The sequence below is a fragment of the Temnothorax nylanderi genome, unplaced genomic scaffold (assembly GCF_030848795.1).
Source record: "Temnothorax nylanderi isolate EJ_2023f unplaced genomic scaffold, tnyl_v1.0 TNYL_tig0003_pilon, whole genome shotgun sequence".
Lineage (NCBI taxonomy): Eukaryota > Metazoa > Arthropoda > Insecta > Hymenoptera > Formicidae > Temnothorax > Temnothorax nylanderi.
Genome location: NW_027249065.1, coordinates 2686695 through 2710458, shown reverse-complemented (window position 1 = coordinate 2710458; position 23764 = coordinate 2686695). Strand labels below are relative to the sequence as shown.

Genomic DNA, 23764 nt, shown 5'->3' with positions numbered 1-23764 from the left:
ATCGATTGACAGCTGCTGCCAGCTGGTGCACGCGAGCGGGAGGCAATAATTCAGGCAATGCATCATCGGCCGACACGGAGCGACGAGCGACACGGAGCGCGTGCAGGAACGACGATGCGTTTCCCGCCTATGGCATCCGCGATGAGTTTAATAATAAATGCTCGTGTCCGTCGCGCGCGGCACCGCGCGCCGCGGTCTTTACGGGCGTCTTTACGCCGCGGTATCTAGTCCACAGGACTGGACTTAAGACAGTCGTCACAGTCCAGTCGGGCCTTCGTCAACAACGCCTATTACGACGAGCGGCACTCGCTCGCAGAGACGCAAACTCGCGAGTCTCGCGACTCCCGCGAGTTCGCCAGGCAGTTGGCCGCGAATCGCGACCGATCGCGATCGCGTCGGAGGCGTCGTGTGTCACGTCGCGGCGAGATTCGAACGAGAGAAGAGAGAGAGAAAAAAAAAGGGCGCGAGAGGGAACCGAGAAGCGTCCATTAGTTGGACGTATTCGTTTCGTCGTCTTCGTCATCTGACAATCTCCCGGTCCGTCGGCTGTCAATCGCGAGTATCGGACGCGCGTCTCGGCGTCTCTCGTTCCTCCCCATGCCGCGGCCGCGAGGCAGCGGCCCGCGCGCCCACGCTCGCGCTCGCGTGCGGCGTGCGTGCGAGCGTGACAACGGCAACGGCGACGGCGACGACGAGCCACGCTTCCTTCCTCGGAGTTACGCGCGGATTTATCTCCCGACGGCGGTGAGATGCCGACAAGCGTCTGGCGGCACGCGTGCGACGGCATAGGACAATGCGGACACGCGACCACGCACGACGGACGGCACGGGTGAGTTGGGTGTTTTGTTTTCTTCGTCCTGTCTCTCTTTCTCTCTCTGTCTCTCTCTCTCTTCCCCATAGCATGCGTGTGTGTCGCGTTGCATCGCGTTTGAGGTTAGAACGCGGGAGATGTCAAGCGCGGGGCGAAGGGCGGTTCACGGAGGGAGAGCCGAAAGGATGACTGAACTCCTACTTAACTCCGATTAACTCGCCGAGCGACGCTCGCCCCGTTTCGTCGCGGGACGGGATTATTAATTTTTTTTTCTATCCCCTGACACGTGGAAAGGGAGATTAGATCGGTGATCGTGACGAATTATATGGAAATGTCACGGGCAGTTCTGCCGGTCGAATAATCGCGCGTTCGATCGAAGTTGTCCTAAATCAGCGACGGGTCTAAAGCTGTCGGCGGCCTTGACGCGAGCGAGGCGATTTCCTTTCCCTTTTTCGAGGTAAAAACGAGGACGTTCCTTAAACATAACTTTTAGATCGTAAAACCTGAAGGTTGCGGTTTCTTTGGATAACAGTTATTTTCCGGGCATTGTTATGAGGGTCCCGTTAACAGGATCATGTCGTTTTTTTTATTTGCCCGCTGCAGATCAGCACATGAGCCAACAAATAATATAAGTAGGTACTCGTCCCGCTAAATATTTATCAGATTATCCTTGACATTTCTCGCGACGCTGTACCTAATGTCTATTTCTACAATTTAACTCACTTTTTATCATTTTTTTTTTAATTTATGGAACTACACTGTTAAATATTAAAAGACAAAATTTAAACCGATACTTCGAGTTAAATAACAAAAACAGTATTATTTTGACTGCATTAGATTTAATTAAATTAACATTGTTTTAGTTAAATTAACGATATATTGAGTAGGAGCAGTAGTGACCTATAAAAGGCACAGTTTCACAAGTGTCGGTTAACTTTTAACCTTAGATTAACTCACTCTTCGTCTCTTTCTAAGAGGGACGTTAGAAGGAGACGAAGAGTGAGTTAATCTAAAGTTAAAAATTAACCGACACTTGTGAAACTGGGCGTAAGAATGATTAAAAATATAACTTGACACCATGTGAATTTAACAATGTACAAAAAGCTAAAAAGTAAGTCAAACCGAGATTAAAATTATACTGCATTGATATAGAAATGGATATAAAACGACTTATATCCATTTCTACCAATGTAGATTAACTTTAATTTACTTTTCATCTTTTTCTAGTTATTAAAATTAGAGAAAGATAAACCAAGATCAAAGTTAATCTAGATAGTGTTCTCAAACTACCGCGCGTCATTGCCAGGTGAAAGTTGGAGAGGTTTCCAAACGACTCCTTCGAGAATTTTTAAGAAATCGAACTTTTAGGAATTTTCTAAGATAATTTTCTCTTACGGTTAACGTTAATTCGAGAATAAAATTCCGTCCGCGGCAAGAAGTACAAGACAGTAATTAATACAATTAGGCGGCGATTAATTTATCCGACAGAATGCTTGCGGTATAATTTTAAACTGCTTGCTTTGTAATTGAAATAGCACGACTAGAATTTATAATTATATCTACAAAATACTATGGACGTTACTTAATAATAAATAAATAAATAAGTAAATAAATTAACCGGGGAGTTTGGTCACAAAGCCATTATTACGTTCCATTTCCACCAATGTAGGATTAACTTTAATCTCGGTTTAACTTTTTATTTTTTTCTAATTCTTAGGACTAAATAAAGGTAAGAAGCAAGTTAAACCGCAGGTTAAGGTTAATCTGCATTGAAGTGAAATGGACATTGGAAAGTGATCTCCGATTCTCCTCGATTATCTTATGAACGACTAACGATTGAAAATAGCCGCTGGGACGCTTCCTCACGTGACCGCAAGCATTTACAACAGTTAGATCTCGCGATGACAATTGAATTGTCTCGCGAAAACCTCGGGCGATAAATTTGCCGATAAACTTATCAGGCACGTTCGACATTGTCGCACATTGTCGCGAACAAGGGCGCCGGGACCGAGGAGAAGAGATATCTCTATCGCGAGTGTGTCCCGCCGGCAGTTTCGCATCGCGCCGGGACATTCGTGGAATTTCCGCGCGACTTTCCAAAGCGCAACTGCCAGCGGCAACTGGCTACTTGTTGCATAATGCATCGATCTCCCTGACCTGGCCAAGTGGCCGACCGTCTTTGTGGGAGCGCGGCACGAGGCGCGCTTAAATTCCGCACGATATCAATGCTATTTACGCCGTTCGCGAGTATCGATCCTCCCACCGAAATATCGGGCATCCAAGTCAACACTCGATTCACCTGACACGTGAGAAATTAAGGCCATCGCGCGTAACAAAGTTTTAGTCATAATCGTAAGGCCGTAAGAAAATAGACCAATCACAGTCGATTATTCTCCTTGAGCTCGAAGAATAATCGAGTGTGATTGGTCTATTTTCTTACGGCCTTACGATTATGACTAAAACTTTGTTACGTGCAATGGCCTTTTAGTCCCCATCTACAATAGGTGCTTTAAGCCCTGGTCTTTGTTTTAGAGAGATATTACATAGGTTCTAAGCCTCAAGCCCTAAGCTTTTAAAGATGGGAGTTGGCCAACTCGCTTCGGGCTTAGGAGCTTAGGGCTTAGAGCAGGGCGTGGAACGCTCAAGGCCGGAAATACGTCACAGTTTAGAGCATAAAACATCAGGCTTAGGGCTTAAAAACACTTATTGTAGATGGGCACTTAGCGTTTACGCGACGCGATCGACGAATATATCGCAAATATCTCACAATTATTACGAGCGTCTCGGATTCGCGATCTGTGACGCGTCACTGATGAGGCAGGCGTTTTTCCTTGCTGTGGATATCACCAGTTTTATGTTTGTTTGAACGGAGACGAGCGAATTAGGCTTCGCTTGTGCAAACAGTCCCTTTTTTCTCCCTAGTGCGACGTATCGGTAGATACCTTTTCGCGACGTAGCGTGACCCGCGTGCATAAACGACGGCATCGCGGCATTGTTTCTTCCATTCAGAAAGCCCGAACCCGCGGCCTTGCGGCAGTAACTAAGTACGCTCCGGATGATCGATAAAATAACGGCCGGCGCGTGTTAAATCCGGAACGCCGACTGCGACCATAAGCCGCCTTTCGCGCGCGGAATTAATTCCCGCAGAAAAGTCTGAGCGGATTGTGTTTATCGCAGTCGAGATAATCCCCCCCGGCTGGCAGCGCGACGTACAAAAAAGAATTAGACGATAATCCTATGTTCTCGAGATAATCACGAAGGAGCGCTTCGTTCGTGATCGTAAATTCGTTGTAGAGAGATTAACCCTTCTTTCGCTATCTGCTCGAGATCTTTTTTGTTTTCCCGTTATTTGTGGAACTCCACTGTCACGTGAGATTAGAAACTTCGTTAAAATGCTTTCAGGAGTCGCCCGGTGTCGCGTTTCCCGTCTCGAGTAGCTTGAGAACTTTTATCTACTTGGTTTCGCGTTTCCGTTAAATGCTTGGCAAATTAATGTCTAATACACTAGGTATTGGATTATATTTCGCTTTTTGTCTCCTCTATCGTATAGCTTGATTTCCTGATTCGAATGATTATTACGTTATATCTTAATTGTACGTAAATATACGATTTTGATCTTGTATATTGTCCCAGAGCGCAGAAGTTCGCTCTACCCTAATTAAAATGTCCCATATACACTCGTGGCAATTAACTGACTGCTACGCTGTTGAATTAATTAGCATCCCCTTTGTTACCCTGTCCACGGGGTGTTTTTAATATCCATGCAAGGGGGGTGGAGCCTCCCCTTTTTGCGTGATCAGCCAGCTTTTCATTCTACACGTCTTAATTTCGTCCGTTTATTTTCGTGAAGAATGGGAGCGGCCGTTATGACATGTTCCGTGAATTCGTGCCGATGTCACGGTTATCTATATCCGCTTTTTCCCTCGTGGCAAATGTGGGTGGAAACAGTAATTGAAGGGTTTGACGAAAAGAAAATAAATGTGTCGCGAGCAAATTAACTTTTCTCGTAGAGTCAGGCATATACACGGGCGTACATAAATAAATAAAGGAATACGGACGAATTAATCGTGACCGTTATCAATTTGCCTCGGAGAATTTATTTGCGAAATTTTCTGCGAAATTTAAATTTCCAGAGCGGTGCGTTGAATATTTCCCGACTAATGCAGTTCGAAGTTACATAAGTATCCTCTAATTATTTAACTTTTCTCGTAGAGCCAGACGTACAAAAATAAATAAAGAAATGCGGACGAATTAATCGTGATGTTATTAATTTGTCTCAGAGAATTTATTTGCGAAATATATACGTTTCGAGAGCAGTGCGTTGAATATTTCCCGACTAATGCAGTTTGAAGTTACATAAGTATCCTTAATTATTTAACTTTTCTCGTAGAGTCAGGCGTACATAAATAAGTAAGGAAATACGGACGAATTAATCGTGACGTTATTAATTCGCCTCAGATAATTTATTTGTCAAGTTTTCTGCGAAATTTAAATTTCCAGAGCAGCGCGTTGAATATTTCCCGACTAATGCAGTTTGGAGTTGAGCATCCTCAATTATTTTCTCGATCGAGCGCGCACGATATGTCGCGAGAGTTTACAAGTGGCGATCGGCGCGGGCTTCGGTGCTCTGAATTCGATTTCCTGCACACCTACACGGATGAATTGTTCGATGTTTAAGATATTGCAGAATTAAATCCGGCTTTATTCACGGCGGCATCTCGCTCGTTGTTGCCCCACGTGTTCAACCCCGTTCGTCGAGTAATTGAGTTGGCAATTGAAATGTTTCACGAGTGCCAGAAGCACGCTTTATCGGGCTTTCGACACATGCGCGATTAAAGTTCATTTACAACAGCAGAGTACGCTCGTCATTGAGAAGCGATAAAATGTGAATTTCAAACAGTCAATCTGTCGGGAAAAATCAGCGGAGATGTAGAATTACGAGCACGCGATTTTCGAGATTAATTAACTGAGCAAATATAAATAAGTGAAATCCGTAGTGCGCTGATTATTTTTATTAGATTGTTGTAAATAAAATGGCGGTTTTTTATTTTTTATTTTTTAACATCAAGGCGGCTTTTTGAAAGAAAATTTGAAAGAGACGGTGATTGCTTCTCTCGTTCGCCAGATTTCTATCAGAAGGGATTTGAAAGAAGTGCATTGAAGATGAAGACTTTTGATTAAGAAAGTATGTATTAGGTTTGTAATATAGGTAAATGTTTCGAATAAAAAATTGAAAACTGCAGTTATTTCACTTGCAACAACCTAATAATATACGATCGAACAATATCGTAGAAACTGGATCACTCCTAAAAATCACTTATTTAACAGCGTCGATCTCGCGTAAACGACGTCGTGTCCCGTTCGCTCTTCGATCAACTCCGTGCGCAGTACGCGGTTTTTCCGCGCATTCTTCCAAGTATAACACAGCCGATAATCATCAGGCCGGACGTGATCCTGATGCCAACAATTGCTCTTCATTAGCCGGGCGCGGAGAGACACGGCCGAAGGGATAAAACCAGCGAGACACAGGAAGGCGATTGTGCCGGCGAACTTGTGTGTGGTTTTACGGGGTGCGGCCTGGCGCCGTGGATACTTGACCCAAATGTTCGATAAAAGCCTCCTCCCCGGCGGAATCGCCACGCGGAATGTTGAAAAGCCCGTCCGGCGTGCACGCACGAATTTTCGCCCGTGACGAACGACGCGGCGCCGACGGTGCCGCGAGTTCGTGTCACGCGAGCCTCGAAGCCGTTGGATTTAGATTCCGCGCGGACCGCTTGGGAATAACGCGCGAGTTAGTAAAGACGTGTGTTGCGCGACGACGGCGTCGGCGGTGACGGGCGCCTTACATAATCGTCGCAGAAGTTTCGTAAGTGTTACACGGCTGCCGTGCGTTGTCACCGCGTGCTTCTGTCGAGTCCCAAGACAAAGCTGCACTTCGCGCCTTACCGCGCGGCATGCCTTCGATTTTCTATCCACACGGTACACATCTCGCCTCTTTGTTCTACGAAAGCCGCGGGTCGTATGTGCGGTCTTCGTGAGAAAAGAATTCGCTTCAAGTTTTTCAATCCCGAGCGACGCTGCGCGTCCATTCTCTTCGGTCAGATTTCGGCCAGATCTCTTTTTGAACGGTCTGCAGATATAAATCGAAAGAATTTAATAAGATATCGTGATGCAAGAGCTATATTAATTGATTTTATTTCGTAATGATAGAAATTACGGTTTCTGTAGGATGTCGGTCGTAAATTCGCGACGGAATCGACGATATCTAAGTAACGATCACACTCGTCCTGGAGTGGCTGGAGTAGCGACTCTTTGCGCTAGATCAATTTCGCCCTGCCAGCCCCTCTGTTAATGGCAAAGGTCGCGCGGCCTCATTTCGTGGAAGGGTGTGGCGTTACGTGCGAGTTATCGATGGATTCGCATCATTATCATTCGCAAACACGTGCACGTATATAGACGTGCACACACCTTCCCGCGAGCGTAATCAATGCTTTTGTATACGTGACCAAGTTGACAGGCGCGCCTTCGTGTTATCATCCTGTTCGAGTAAAAGGAAGATTTTGTTTGATCCTAGCCGAACAATTAATAGCCGAAAAGGTCGCTTGCAGAATATTCGAATTCCGTGCGAAACATCGTTGAAGCTGTCGGTATGACTCGCGCGACACATTCATAAAAGATTAAACGACAATGTTCAATAATACGCGGCTAGAGTATCCTGGAGACTAATACGTTTTACACGTCGCGTTTATCGTGTCACGCTAATTATGTCGGCGCTTATTAGCGTCGTGCCGGAAGCGCGGGAGTGGTAATTTGCGATCGCGCTCGTCCGATAGACCCGCGTGGAAGACAATAACGTCTGCGTCGTCGCTGTTTTTGCGCATCGACGGAAACGGTGCGCGAAAAGGGCACCACTCCGGGGAGCCGACATTTCCGACGACGGCGACGATGTTCGTCGCGGAGCGTGACGCTCTTTTCGACGTGCCAGGGATACGAAGGTCTTAATGATCCGCTTGTTCCCCCGGGCGAAAGGGCATTCTTTTATAATGCATCCGAGAACCAGAGGTCGAAATGACGCACGGACCGCACGCGCTCCGCTGTCTCATTATCAACTCGATAAAATTCAATTATTCAACGTCTCTTTACCGCTGACGATTCTGGCGATCTACGATGGCCTTGTCACGGAGAAACTATCGTCGATACTATCGACCATTTTGCACTCTATCATCACGCTTTTCCTCGCCGTTGCATATCGTGTTTGCGTTATTGATGCCTGGCGTCTCTGCGGGAATTGTCGCAGGCCCTTGGCAAAGCAACACGTATATATACACATATCTATCTAATTTTTCCTCCACATGGGAAGAACGGTCTTGCTGAAGTATCTAAAAGTTTAGCTAGATACAGATCTGAAAATAATTTTGTTGCCACCATCAAAATAATTATACATATATAACACTCAAACCGATTGCTAAAATGTCAAAATTTTTTACAGCATTATTATCATATACTTTCAGCGACCTACTATATAATTATTTTGATGGTGCGACAAAATTATTTTCAGATCTGTATCTAGCTAAATTTTTATACTTTAGCAAAACCGTTCTTTTCGTGCAGTACGCTATCATTACCGTGTTAAATTTTAACATAACGCGCGATGAGAATAAAGTACTCGTAGACATAACTTATTTCTGTTTTAGAAATGTGCAATTTGTAAGAATGGTCGTTCGATGCTTAATGAGGTAATAAATCGAGGCTATATTTAGGCGTGATACAACGAAGGAACAATCTGTATGATTTATTTACGAAGTAATATCCTGAACGTCCGTTTTACTTATTAAAGGCATCGATTCGGAAGGGCGCAAGAGATTAATAAAATTGTACGACTCGTACGGCGATCAATGAAATTTCAAGATAGTAGATTAAGGGCTCACATCACGCGATCGATGCTTCTATCAGACGGGTGTCATTAAAGTCGCGCTCAATCACGTAATAGAGAAATAATTAAAAACCCCGTGGTGGTCCGACTCCGGAAATCAATGACTTTGGAAATCAATCTTCTTAGCGAATTCGTTATTAGCGTATAAATATCGCCGTTTTGTTCTTAGGATATTCCAAGAAAACTTCGCGCTTTCCCTTTTGAACATATAAAAATAATCTTTCCTTTTAAAAAAAAAGGCATGTAACGCAATCATAAAAGCAGATAATCAAATTTCGAAGTTGTAAACTTTTTTGTAAGCAATAAGAAAAAATCGTGAACTTTTTGAGCAACGACAAAAAATTGCTATGATCAAAGTACACGTTCAGTAAATTTCTCATATTGGGGGAAAAACATAATCTTCTTTGTGAAGCATAAATTATGTTTTACCAATATAGATTAATTTTAATTTCGGTAACTTACTTTCTATCTTTTTCTAACTTTTAAAATTAGAAAAAGGTGAAAGATAAATTAAACCGAGATTAAAGTTAGGTAATTTGCATTGATAAAAATGGACATTAGTCAATTTTATTCTTTTTCTGAAAAAAAGTTACTTTACGAGGAACGACTTTTTTTTTATTACTCCACCTAGTCAAGATACGATCAGTGAGGAACGACCTTCCCAATCGAAGGCTCGTCTTATCGAAGACAGTCGCGGGAATCATCGTGACAGTCTTGGTAAAACCGCACGAATGGGCGGTCAGGCAAGCGCCATAGAAATCTCGATCTTATCAAGTCGAAACACTTCGTGTCTTGCGTTATCGATCGTTTCGCTTACTCCTATTGGCCGTGCCTCGCCGCTATCACGTTGGATTTCTACAGTGACTCCTGGACGTTCCTCGGGGAAAAAAGCGCTCCTGGCCGCCGTCGTCTCACCCCCGGTATCATTTGCACGATGAACGTCCGACGTTTTGCAGTGTCGTTAACATAACTCCTTTAGACGCCCACGATCGGCAGAAATTCGCGGAAAGCGTCGAATGCGACGCGGTTCGTGAGTGCAGTTTTACTCGCGGTGTCGACCGGTGCGCGCCGATAGTCGCGCGTTTTTTTTTTATTCAGTGATAAGTAAAACGTGCCTTTTTCCTGATTGTGATAGAAGTGTGTCTCTTAGCGTGACGCAAAAACTCCTCCGCAAAAAAAACGAAACTTTGTTGAATATTTATCGCAAACGTGTGTGCGTTGTAGTTATTAACGCTTGGATTTGAATGGACTTTAATAGATTTCAATGGATGTTAATGGATTACAGTTGACTTCTTTCCGAGTTGCATGCATATTGCAGATAAAATCAAACAAGTGTGCAGTCAATATTCTTCTTCTTTACCAGTATTCTTTAAAATTAATTAAAAGAAAATAAAATTAATTTTACCACACGTGAGAAAAAAAGTGCCTTAACTAATAAATATCAATTTTTATGAAGTTTTCAATAGCGATTTTATATAACGCCTTTCCAAAAGAGTATAGAGAAAGAGTCTCCCTTTCCACAAGCTCAAAGTTTAGAAATCTTCTAGATAAAAGTAGAAACTTGGTCTGACAACTTCCGCGTTTTTACTACTGGACGATATAATCGTCTTTTTGATTCGTGTACGTGCAGTGTTCGCGCAAGAGTCTTCCATATCCACGAGCTTCTGCGAAAAGGAAAATAAAGTTTTAAATTCATTCTCCTCGGAAGTCTATCTTTCATCTATTCCTTATCACTTCCACGATACGATATCGAAGTGATTCGAGTGGTGATTACCCGAAGCCTACATTCGTGTACACTTCACTATGTACACACGTATGGTTGTTGTCAAGGTGTGCGAGATATTTAATAAGAGACAGATATCGCGCGGCTTTCTCTGAAAATATTTTCGGACGTACTGCCCGAGTCAGTCGTGCATTAACGATAAGGCGAGGCGATAATAAGTACGACGGGTCGAACCGATCGAGGCTTCAAAACGAGGTTCAGAAATAAGCCTCGGACGACACGTTTAATAGTAGTGAGTATCGCACGATTATAACGATAACGACTTGTAATCCGATAGCGAGCGATTCATTGTATCTGCCGGCAAGTAATCGCTCATGAGCGAATCTACTAAGAATGTGTACTGCAAATTTACATAATTCGCAAAGTACAGTCAGCGATATACACAAGCGCAAGATATACACATGCGAGCGGTTAAAAATACGCCCGTTGAAACATTTATCTGTCCAAACAAACTCGAAATTCATTGAAAAATACATTTTTTAATTTATTTAAGTGTTTCTTCGACGCCCAGTACACTTGCTTATGTTATTCAATTGTTCGAGAAGAGTTTAGATAATCGACCGAGTTATTATCATGCTTCTCACGCGCATCAGCGAAACGAGTAATTGTAATCTCGCGAAGCGACCGGCTCGTCAGCAGAGAAACATGAGCCAATATTCGTAGTCGGTTAACACAGTAAAAAATAAAACGTAATTTTAACATTTTTTACATGTCCCAGAAAGTCCACTCTAAATTTTAAGTTAAAATGACTCATTCATCGTGTGTTACCTGTTGACAAATTAGAAATGTTAATTAATTGACATTATACTTTACATTTACATTTGTTCTTTCGACTTTATTTTTCAAGTTATATTAACACATGATATTAATTATTTTACAGATTTCACTTGAATTGTGTGTAATAGAAACATTTAATTTTAGTAAATTTAATTATTTTGTGTGAAAGTTTACGATTATTTGAAAATTTACTTAAACTTTTGTTTATGTGTTAAAATAACTTTAAGACGTGTTGATTTTTTAAAGTAATTGTGTCAAAAGAACTCAAAATAATATTTAATTTCTAAATGACATATATAAAGTGTTAAGTTATCACGTTGACATAAATGTAACACATGGAAATGTTAAGAAAATAATAACATAGCTGTTGTATGTTAATTTTACATTGAAATAATAATCAAATGTTGGCAACACAAGAAAATTTTAACCTACGGACCGCTATGTACAAACGATTTTTTACTGCGTTCTTATATTTAAGACCGTCTTAAGTACAATCTTAAGATGTCATTAACCAATCACAGAGCCGTATTAGCATCTGTAAGCCATCTAAGGTATTACTTAAGTCGGTCTTGAAATAAGAACCGACTATGAATACCGGCCATAGTATTTGTCAACTTTGCTTTTTCGCTGCCTGATGTCTTCCATTTTTATTCTTCACGCACATATGTCGGTCGATGAGCGTCGATTCGTTTGATGCCGTGTATTTAATGCGATCAGCGGTTGCGCGGAAGAGACGCACGTGCGTGACACATGCGATACGTGACCTCCGGTGTCGTTTTTTCAATTTCAACACACGTAAAGTTGCGTACGAAGTGTACCTCCGTCGCGGCAGAACGAGCTTTACGTAACATTTTCCATATCCGAAGATTCGTTCGATTTCGTCATCATTATTATGAAAAAAAAATATATATATATATATATATATATATATATATATATATATACGCGGAAACGTACGCGCGATTAACATTTCCGGATTCGAGTAAACGATCGCGAACGAATACGAACAACTTGCTTCGATGCGTAACCTCGCGAAGCTATTCGTTCGTGTTTGTTCGCGCTCACTCGCTTGGTCTGAATGTGCCTTGTTCGTCATTGAAAAGCAAGCTCGCGTTCTTGAAGAGGATACGTCACTTGTCTTACGGATTCATTAACGAGACCCCCTTAATGCGAGGTCACCTTAATTAATAGATACTTGTTACTCATTCACCGTTAAAGATACTTCGTATGAGCTGCGTCCCGTTAGAACGATCGGTTTACATTCTCGCAGGGTTACAGAAATTAAATATGCATATATTTGTATACCCTCATAAGTTATCTGCATCAATGCGGCCTCATCCAATGCGGGCGCGCAATATTATAGTCGAGTTTACCATCGGATATGAGTCATCGACGTCATGTGTCACTCGTATTGTCAACTGTAATTCTACGGCAAACCCAATACTCAACCTATCTCCGCGTTTATTGCTTAAGTCAAAACAAATAAAGTTGTTAAAAACTAATGCGATGAACATCGCAAGTTAAACGGCACAGTGTTGGTTCAACTCTACTTTTATTTCGCAATTGAATATTCTGAAAGTCTAATATTTTTCTTTTTATAATATTATAATATTTTATAATATATTTATGGAGTCTTTATATATTCTCTATATATTTTTCTCTATATATTCTCTCTATATATTTTAGAGTCTCTATATATTCAAGCGAACATATAAAACATTCTAAAAGACATTCCAATTTATTTCATTCCAAATTCGTTCTGTCAAGCGAAGAAGACACGTCGAAAATGAGAGTATAAACATCTTGGAAATTCCCAATCCAAAAATAGAAGATGTCTCAACCAGAAGAATTAACGCTCGCTTGATGTCCTATAGTCTATAGAAATCAGAATTATCGGAGTTATGTCAAAAGAACTCGAATATTTATAGACTTTTTGTCCGACTGCGTGACTCAACAATTTCGCTCGGAGCCTCGCCAATTCCGACTAATTCAGGGAAACGAATAAATCAGGTCACCAAGGCTCAGTCAGTTTTACCTTGCCGGAGCGGAGTTTCTTGGAAGGCAACTTATACGACGTCGTACGTGACGCGTACAACGAGACAATCGCGGGTGAATGAACCGTGACGTATTTACGTCGTGAGAGATCGGCGAGTACGATTCTTTTCAGGGTCGTCGGATAGCCTAGATACGTACCATTGTTGCCTGTATACGGTTACGATTTTCGCGTGATACGCAATATGTGTATCACTGCGAAGCAATGCCGTCATTGCGTCTTTAATTAGGCGCGATCCAAGTCTTCGATTGCATTGTAACGGGTTTGTAAACACCTCGGAAAATATGCGAGCAATATTAGGATAACTAATAGGATAAATATTAGAGTAAATGTATATATGAAAATCGATTAACCACCGGTTAAGGAACTAAAGCAATTCATAAGGACGAGTCTTCGAAATGGATTCAGCGTCAGTTTTTTTTTTTTCATTCGCGTCGTTTCTTTTCTACCATCGAAATCGGTACGAATCGACTGCCGCCTCGACCACTAGTTACATATCACGTATTCTCGCATCGGCGAGGTGAAAGGTCACGAGAGTAAATCGATCGCGTCGTCGATTTTATTGCAGGCGCCGGCACAGTCAATGCAACCAGCCAGGAGGAACCCCCGGGTTCCCAGTCCTGAGCCGTTGCGGCCGTTCACCCCGCCGGACCTCTCTTCCATACCCCATATGGACGGCACACCCCTGCACAACGGCAGCGGCAACAACAACGGCGGCAACGGCAACAGCGGCAACGCGTCACCGGCGGTCAACCGGGCGAACGACGGCGCACAACAGGAATCCACCGGGCCCTTCATCGTCGGCAGTCCCATCGATCTCGGGGATATCGACAATGTCGACAATATCGGTTTCCGTCTGGACCCCGTCAGACGCAGCAGCAGACGGAGAGCGCGGGAGCACATCGAGCTCCAGGAGACCGGCTCGCCGGATTCCGATGGTGAGTAAATTAATTCGTGAATTAATAATATTTTTAATTGGTACGCCCTACATTGTTAAATGTTAAAGGATGAAATTTAACATATTTAAACCAATACCTTGAGTTAAATAACGTTTTGTTATTTATTCTACCATGTGTGTTGAAATTTACAATATTATTTTAACACCAAAACTTATATTTATTTCAATTTTATTGGTTTAGTTAAATTACGACATATTGAGCAGGAGTAGTGGCGACCTATAAGTCGCCTATAAGAATGGTTAAAAATGACTCAAATTAAGTACCTATAATTTGACATTACAGATTTAACAGTGCACATAGACAATCCCTAATCGAACTACTGTTCAAGTGAAGTTTGCTTTAAAGTGAACGGCAAGTGAAGTTCCGCTACTGATGTCTGCAGTCGGTAGCTAATACTGGCAATCAGTGCCCTCGAGATTTTTCGCTAACATTCTCGGGACCCTACAATTTAAAGAATTAGCATCAACCTAGAGATTTCTATCTGGAGTACTTAATCTAATCCACGCTATCTAAAAATGTTTCGAAATAAAGCTCCAGTGATGGAGCTCGCGATAAGGGTCGCCGAATGTCCCTCGTTTAAATGGTCGAAGGTGGAGGAAACCACCCTGCTGGCGGCATCGCCGGTTTGTCCTTGGCCTATCGATGCCGTTTATACAGTCGTCACGCCATCGCACGCTTCTGCACACTTCCTCCGGGGAAGCGACAGCCGTTTGCGTTCCGGGGTACGGTCGGTGCTGACACCAACTTGTTGCCGTCAATGGGCGCATGCGTTTTTACGGTGTAGCACGTGAACGCGGTTGACGCATTCGTCTGGGACCGATTCGCCACCCCTCGGGAGCAGTGCCGCATCGGCCGCAGGCGCGAGCCTCGTGCAAAAATAATTAAATGATAAAGAGCGTCACGAGAGTTACTCGATCCTGGGCGAGGTCCGAATCTCTCGAGGGGACCCAACTTCCTTTTCCGCATATCCTCGCGGATTTTGGAAATCTATCCCGAATCGCGTACACCATCCACGATTGGAAAACGCGCTTTTGCAAAATCTTTGCAGTCGCGGGGACGGGGGGATGTTCCCGTTCTCGGGACTCGGGGTGCGACTCGGGGTGTAGCGGGATTGCGTCGCGTCGCGCTCGCGGAAAATGTGTCACGGTCGTTCCGACAGCATCGCCGATGGTGTCCCGACATTGAACGCGTGCCAAGAATTAAGAAAAAAATCTCGCGATCGCGCGCGTGCGAATCCCGAGGGCGCCGCGGTGTCGCCGCGGCGCGGGCGCGGCGGTGCGTGCTTCCCGGGTGCCGCCGCACGACGCGGATTTCCCGGCGACGCGATCGATGCCGGGGTGACGCGCGTGTGCGCGTTAACGACGCGCGTGCACGTGAGCGCCGACGACCGTGTCGTCTTCGTCGTTGTTGTTCGGCGCGGCAGGGGTGTGGCGAGGGAGGAAGCTCCTTCCGACGCGCGCCCGATGACGTAGACGCACTTGTTTCGGACGATCGTTATCCCGACTCGGGCGAGAGCGGACCGCGGTATCCGTGCCGCGCTCCGTGTCGCGTCGGAAAACCGTGTATACGTGAGGCGAGTGCGTGCGTGGGAAAAAATTTCCCCGTGTCCGTTTCGGGGAAAAGGTGCGAAGGATCGATCGCCGGGCGGCCGGATGCGCTGGCTCTTCTCCAGAGAGCTCGTTCGATCGATCGCCGGATGAGACGTGCCGATTCGTCTAGGATTTTGGCATCGCGATCTGTCTTTCCGGATTGGAGTAAATGTAGAGAGATTTCGGGAGTTTCCGTGTAAATTCCTGTAAGCGATGTATCATTGAGAGAAACGGGACGCTGCTGTCTGTCATAGAAAAGAGAGATCGCATCCGTAGAATGGGCGATTGACTCGATATTTATTTGCTGAGCTATACGCGAAGCTGATTTGCGAAGGTCGGTATTTCGAGTGGAGCAGATAGTTACGTGAAGATCAATTAAATCCGGCGATCTCTGCAGAATAGAATTTATCTCGTAGCACTGTTAAATATTAAAGGATGAAATTTGAATCAATACTCTTTAAGTTAAATAACATTTTATTTTTAATTACCACGTGCGTCGAAATTTACTATTTTAACGCAAAACAATGTTATTTTAACCCCATTGGTTTAGTTAAATTGTAGTGGCGACTTGTGGGAATAATTAAAAATAACTTAAATTAAGTATAATTTGACGCTATACGAATTTAACAGAGTAGGCTTCGGCAGAATCGAACGCGAACGAAATGTTCGTTTTACAAATAATTCTGATTCCCCGCATTCCCTGCCGGTGTGACACACTTTTTTCAGTTTTATGGAACCCGTGTATTTATGGTATTGCTATAAAATTTTCAGTAACTCAATCTACAGGGAATAAAAAAGATTCTTTTAATTAATCTCGAACTTCAATGTTCTCTTACTAAATCTCTTTTTAATATAGAAGACCCAAGATGCGTGTTTCATCGTCTTCTTTTTTATATAATACTAACAAGTTACAAGCATATTATTATTTTAATTTTACTCGTTAACGTACTGCTATGATCGAGCTCCGATCAAACGAGATGTCATAATTTTGATAATGGTTTCCACGATATATCTGACCCCGAGCCGGCCAACATACGGTCTGCGTTTCGACGCATTGTAATTGTTAAATATTAAAGAATGAAATTTAAATCAGTACCTTGAGTTGAATAACACTGTTATTTTTAACTACCATGTGTGTCAATTTGAGTCATTTTTATCCATTCCTATAGGTTGTTTTTTACTGCTTCTATTAAAAAAATATTGTTAATTTAACTAAAACAATGTTAATTTAAGAAAATTAATTGAATTAAAATAATACTGGTTTGTGTGTTAAAATAACAAATTTTAACACACATGGTTACAAAATGTTATTTTTAGCTCAAGGTATCGGTTTAAATTTCATCCTTTTATTCAGCAGTGTATAATTTATCATCTCAATTTATTTTGCTAATGTTCTAATTGCCGCGATGCATCAAGCGAGACGTCACTGCATTTTGATAGTGGATCGAATAATTCCGTGAGTTGGTCCCGAGCCGACCAACATATGGCTCGCATTTCGGATTTGCAATTGAAAGAGAAGAGATATAATAAAAGAGAAGATTAATATGCTTGAAATTCATTCTCAGGAGAATGTAGTTCGCATTGAGACGTTTCTTTTTATATTCCTCGTAGATCCAGTTTTCGCATATATTCCAGTATACATGCCATAAACCCGCGGCGCGGGCCTGCGAAGCTGGGGGGAGGTGAAGTGGTGCGCGACGGAAATGCTAATCGCGTCGTTTTAGCACGGCGATCGTTCGACAAACGAGCGCGAACGTTTCGCGTGCGAGCGGAGGAGACGGAGGACGTGTAATAACGCGCGGGATTACGCGACCGCCCACTATCGCGTAACAGCATTACGTAATCGTTATCTCCCCGGTCTGAGAAAAACATACTCCGGCGGCGTGGCGTAGTGCGTCGCCGAGTTTTTGACGGGTCGCGCGCGAGCGAGCGGTCGGGAAATCGATAATCCGTCGCGTAATTAAATACCGTCGCGTCGCGCTGCCGCCGTCCCTGCGACGACCCTCATTTACTTATCTCCCGTGTGCATCGTCGATCCTTCACATCAGACGTACCGAACACTTGCCGTAAATGACTTGGCAGTCAAACTTGTCAAAGCTAAACGTCACGCTACACACGTACTTATACACAGGGTGTCCCGTTGCTGTCGCGTTTAACGTCGAGCCAGCTTCTTCGAGCAGCTTCATCCGGATGAGATGAAACTTTCCTTGACGAAGTAGCACTTATTATAAATTTTTTTATACAATTTTATTGTAATTTATAATAATTTATACTGTTAAATTCGTAGGGTCAAATTATACTCAATTCGAGTCATTTTTAACATTCCTATAAATCGTCACTGATTCTACTCAAAATATGTCGTTAATTTAACTAAAACAATGATAATTTAACCAAACCAATAATGGAGTTAAAATAATAAATTTCAACACGTAGTAGTTAAAAAATAACAAAATGCTACTTAACTCAGGGTATTATGGTTTAAGTTTTATCCTTTAGTATTTAATTAATAACAGCGTACAATTATCTTATTATTATAAATATTTATATGTTTGTCAAAGTACCGCGGACCAAGTTTCGGGAAGACCGATAAAATACGCACGGACACCCTGTATAAGATACGTCGCGGAGCACGTGACGGCGACGTCGTCGTCGGCGCGTCGCGCGTCGGTGCGATGTGCAATGTGCGATGCAACGCGCGACGCATCGCGATGACAGTGCATCGGTGCGGAGTGCGGACTTTCCTTCGCGTCATCCGCGCGAGTCGTCCGTTCGCCGAGCGTTCGTCAAACGTTCGTCCGAAACGTTTGCGAGTAACCGCGGATAATCGCGCGTCGCGATAAGCCGGCCGATTCATCCGGCGGGAGACCGTTTCTTCGAGCTCGCCTCGACATAACCTCAAAAGCTAACCGCGACAGGTGGAGGCGCGGCGACGGCGCCGCGGCGTCGCGGACGTCCGTCCGTCCGTCCGTTCGCTCTCCTCCCCGAATGGAAGCAAACGCGACGCGCACCGACGTCGTTGCGCGGCACGTCGCGCGCGACGATCGATGCAATTAAAGGGGGAGAATTATTCATCCGGGGGCTTTACAGGCGATCCGAGCCGCGCCGCCGGAGCCGACGTCGTTTCCCCGGTCGTCGGCGCCTTCCTCGTGCCGTTGACGTTTTCCCCGATGCGGCGACGCCGCTGCTCTTGCTCCGATCCGGCCGCGCCACGGGCTCCGATTCGGGTGCCGCACGCGTGAGAGAGAAAGAATAAGAGAGAGAGAGAGAGAGAGGGAGACGTTCGTATACTACGGAGGCCGAACATGAATCGGCAAGGGCGTAGCGCGCGTGCAGACATGTGAGAAACGTCAAATACGTGTGCGTGTGTGTGTGCGCCGGAAGGGAAGAGAGAAATCGAGATAGAGAGAGATCCGGCGAAAACGTCTTAAAATACGCGTGACGGTCATGGAAGTCGCCGTCACGAAGCTGGTGCAGTGGTTCAACGAACTCAGGTCCCGGGTGCACCTTTACCTGCACGCCCAGACCCGTAAGTCGTCGTCGTCGTCGTCGTCGAGGAGGAGCGCGCGCGGGGGAGGAGTCGATCGAAGCTAAATAGTTAAAGATCACGGGAATGCCCGTCGTTACCACGTGGAACTACGCGAACGATCGTTCACTGGGTGATTTCCACCTGGTGAATTCGTAACGATTTAACAATGCTTTGGCAACGCTTATCGGGGAAGGTCCCTTCTTTATACGCTTTCGGAGAATTTTCCAACAATTTTCACGCGGGATTTCAGTTTAACACTCGCGTTATCTCCGTAATGCAAGGCCAACAATATAGTGGCGCCGTTATTTCTCGAGCCAAGAATTTTCGATAAAGATTATTTCTTATTTTGATTCAAGAACGTATCCGGTTGTAAATGTATTTGTAATACGTAGCATTATCATCGAATTATTATATAGGTATACTTTCTAATATTTAATATATAATTTATGTAATATTTTTGTATAAAATAATGTACATTATTAGGAATTAATTGTAATAAGTCGCCTGAGTTTGCGAACGTCCAAGTCTTTCTGAACACTAAGTTACGTCGTAGCTAAAAGTTCCCGTTGGATTATTAATTATGCACGCTTATCTCTCTTTTCTGTTGTAACCGCTTATCTTTTATTCCACTGACGTAGCTGCTATTCCCGAGTCGGCGCGGCAAGTGTTCTAAAATTGTGAGAGAGAGAGAGAGAAAGTCTATTCTACGATAGCAATAAAATCTACGTCATACTTTTTCAATTCCGTGTATATAACGCGATGTATTTTCATCGTTTACAGCATTGCTCTAAATTGTTGACGTAAAGTGCACGAAATATCGTGCTAATTAAAATATACAGACTTCAGTTGTAGATGGTTCGCTTAAATGTACAAAATACACAGAGCTTCTCTGTTAATAAAATCAAAATATATCTGACAATGTTAACCCAAGATGTATTTGATTGACGATTGCTGATTTAGTTCTTCCTACTTATCCGACGTCGAGGAAAAATAAATAATATTCTGATAATGTTAACTCAAGATGTATTTGATTGTGATTTTAGTTCTTCCTACTTGTCCGACGTCGAGGAAAAATAAATAAAGCAGTTATATACAGCTGTATATAGCAAACGTCTAAAGTCAGTATTGCGTCTCTCGCGATAAGCGATAGGTGCAATACTGACTTTAGATGTTTGCTATATATAGCTATATATAACTGCTTTATTTATTTGCAAATTACGCATGCACGACGATAAACTGAAGCCTCTTGCGTAAATCGCGCTCGCGGCGCGCATCGGCCAGGAATACACACCGCGATTTTCACGGCCGTATTGTTTATCTTTCAAGTTTACCGAGTTTACGTATGATACTTTAATAGCGGTCATTTGTTGCGAATTGTTCGTGTCGCGGCACAACTGTCAGTCCAATCGCTCGTAGGCCGGAACGTTACACGGCCCCGCGGCAGGACGGCTATAGAAGAAATATCCGAGCACGATACGAATGTCATTTATATCTCGGGCATATAATAACGCTCGTACGATTGGAATCTCCGATAAAGTAGCGTGACTTTATTCTTTACATTAACCTTCCCTTCGGCCGAGGGTATACTTCTGTATCTGACGAGTGGAGAAATGCGGTTCTAGAGGGTCTAGAGACGCGATCGTTTCGCGGGGGGAAGGGGGGGTGCCTGCGGGAAATGTAAAACTGTCGATTCCTTTCCGAGATAAGTTGAACTAGTAATAATTTCCTGTAAGAAATCTTTCTTGCTCACGGAAAGAAATTACAAAATGAAAATTGAGAATGTTTGATTAAATTATTCATCAAATTGAATATTTCACTTGGATAATTATTCATTAAGTTAAATATTCCAATAAATTATTGATTAAATTGAGACTTGGAAAATATAGATACATGGATATATATGACTACGAGACACGTGGCGCTGTAGCGGGTTAATTAATTATTGATCGCGACTCCGAATTTAAATGAAGAAGGAAAATCGAAATCTACAAGAGGCTTAGCTCGAGATTATAAAAATTTCGTATTTGTACATGCGCAAACGACATGTATTGAATTGGATTTTTTCCTGTGTTGCAGTTGGCCCGATAAGGGCGGAAAATGGTGGCTCACAGGACGACGATCAGCCAGCCGGGCAACAGAATGACGGCGAAGAGAGGGTCATTTTCGTCAATGCCCCTCATCAGCCGGCGAAATACAAAAACAATCACGTTACTACCGCCAAGTATTCATTTCTGTCGTTCGTACCCCTGTTCCTGTTCGAACAATTCCGCCGCTACAGTAACTGCTTCTTCCTGTTCATCGCACTCATGCAGGTAGAGTGTTGCACGCAGAATTATTACGGATATAACGGGATAAATTCTTCAACGATTCTTTTTCATAGATGCTTCTAAAGCAGATTTAATGCTAGAACAACCAACCCCGAAAATAACAGATTTCAAATTTCTTATTTTAAATTACAAAAATTATTAAGGTGCTTTTGTTGAAATTTATGTTGACTTTTGTCAAGATAAAAAAATTATGATATATACCAATTTATTTTCCATCAACTCTAATTTCGAAGTTCTGTATGTAAAATGTCTACATATATCAAAATAACGTTGGCTGTTCTAGCGTTAAATTAAAGAATAATCCGTTTGATGTATTCTCGTTGAATTCCTGGCTGTGTTCAGTACTGTCAACGGCGTTTAACATTCTTCCTGATTTAAATTTTAGCAAATACCAGACGTATCTCCGACAGGACGCTGGACAACATTGGTTCCACTGATTTTCATCCTCAGCGTGTCCGCTTTGAAAGAGATAGTCGAGGACGTTGTACGTATATTCGTTATAATTTTATATATTTGTTATATATTTTTCGTTATTATGACCCGTAGCTCAATGAGAGGTATTTGTCAATTTTTAGAAGAGGCACAGAGCGGACGATGAAACAAACATGAGAGAGGTGGAGGTGCTGAGGGAAGGGCGCTGGCAGTGGATACAGTGGCGCGCCATAGCCGTCGGCGATGTGGTTAAGGTTTGCCTGTTTTCACCAAGATCATTCATGTGATGATAATTAATCGTCGAATACGTCCCTTCGCTAGAGTCGCCCTTTTTAATATGCATAGGTTCACAACAACACTTTCTTCCCCGCTGACTTGATTATGTTGTCGTCGTCGGAACCACAGGGTATGTCCTTCATAGAGACCGCCAACCTGGACGGCGAGACGAATCTCAAGATCCGACAGGCCCATTCCGACACTGCCAATCTCTTAGATACTGCGGAATTAATGAATTTTCACGCAAACATTCAATGCGAGCCGCCCAACAGGCATTTATACGAGTTTCACGGAGTCCTACGGGAGACCAATAAACAGTAAGACCACAAATATACCATTACCATAAAGTACATTTCTTTTCTCTGCACGCTTTGCTTGCGCCAATCCGTCGTTATTTAATTCCAATTAATATAAAAGATAAATTCTCTCCCATATCATTTTATTCTTTGTATCAATTCGTTCTCTGGTAATTTATGAAGCTTCTATTATATTTATTATGTATCGTATTTTTATTAATAAAAACGTTTTGGCATTTGTTAAAATCTTATCATTTTTATATCGTGCGACAGTTAATGCGTCGTTATGTTACAAGCGTTGTTCTTTCACAGGAGTGTAGCTTTAGGGCCCGATCAATTGTTACTCCGTGGCGCGATGTTGCGGAACACACGGTGGGTGTTCGGTGTAGTCATATACACGGGACACGATACGAAACTCATGCAGAATAATACCGCGACAGCGCCGTTGAAGCGATCCACCCTGGATCGGTTGATCAACACGCAGACACTGATGCTATTTTTCATACTTCTTCTGTTGTGCATTCTTTCCGCGATATTCAACGCCGTGTGGACGAACGCCAACAAAAAAGGCCTCTGGTACCTGGGATTGCAAGGTAAATACGTGGCACACGCGGGCACTCTCGAGGATGTTCGAGCTTCGTTCTTCTTCTCATTGCAGAGGAAATGACTAAGAACTTCGCTTTCAATCTACTGACGTTTATTATTCTCTTCAATAATTTAATACCGATATCGCTGCAAGTGACGCTCGAGGTAGTGAGATTCGTTCAGGCTACGTTTATTAACATGGACATAGAAATGTATCACCCGGAGACGAACACTCCGGCGATGGCTCGTACGAGTAACCTGAACGAGGAACTCGGGATAGTTAAGTACATATTCACGGATAAAACCGGCACCCTTACGAAGAACGTCATGGAGTTTAAGCGGTGTTCAGTCGGCGGAAGATTGTATGAGTAAGTTCCATGCCAACGGCATATCTTTTTTTTTCTCTACTGTAGAAAC

The 23764-nt window shown here is 43.2% G+C and overlaps 1 protein-coding gene across 9 annotated transcripts in view; it reads left to right on the top strand.

Moving 5' to 3' along the window:
- Nucleotides 1–201: 201 nt before the first annotated feature.
- Nucleotides 202–23764, top strand: part of Atp8a (ATPase phospholipid transporting 8A1) — a 31803-nt gene continuing 8240 nt past the window's right edge. For 2 of the 9 annotated variants that reach the window (XM_071704981.1, XM_071705006.1), the window contains exons 1-8: nucleotides 203–829; nucleotides 13926–14295; nucleotides 21508–21743; nucleotides 22144–22242; nucleotides 22334–22444; nucleotides 22536–22783; nucleotides 23075–23355; nucleotides 23421–23715. In XM_071704981.1, the coding sequence (XP_071561082.1) occupies nucleotides 794–829; nucleotides 13926–14295; nucleotides 21508–21743; nucleotides 22144–22242; nucleotides 22334–22444; nucleotides 22536–22783; nucleotides 23075–23355; nucleotides 23421–23715 (1676 nt within the window). In that variant the 5' untranslated portion in view covers nucleotides 203–793. Of the gene's footprint in view, nucleotides 830–10344; nucleotides 10760–13925; nucleotides 14296–17788; nucleotides 19432–21507; nucleotides 21744–22143; nucleotides 22243–22333; nucleotides 22445–22535; nucleotides 22784–23074; nucleotides 23356–23420; nucleotides 23716–23764 lie in introns of those variants that run through there. The other 7 variants (XM_071705014.1, XM_071704990.1, XM_071704998.1 and 4 more) reach the window with 7 other exon arrangements.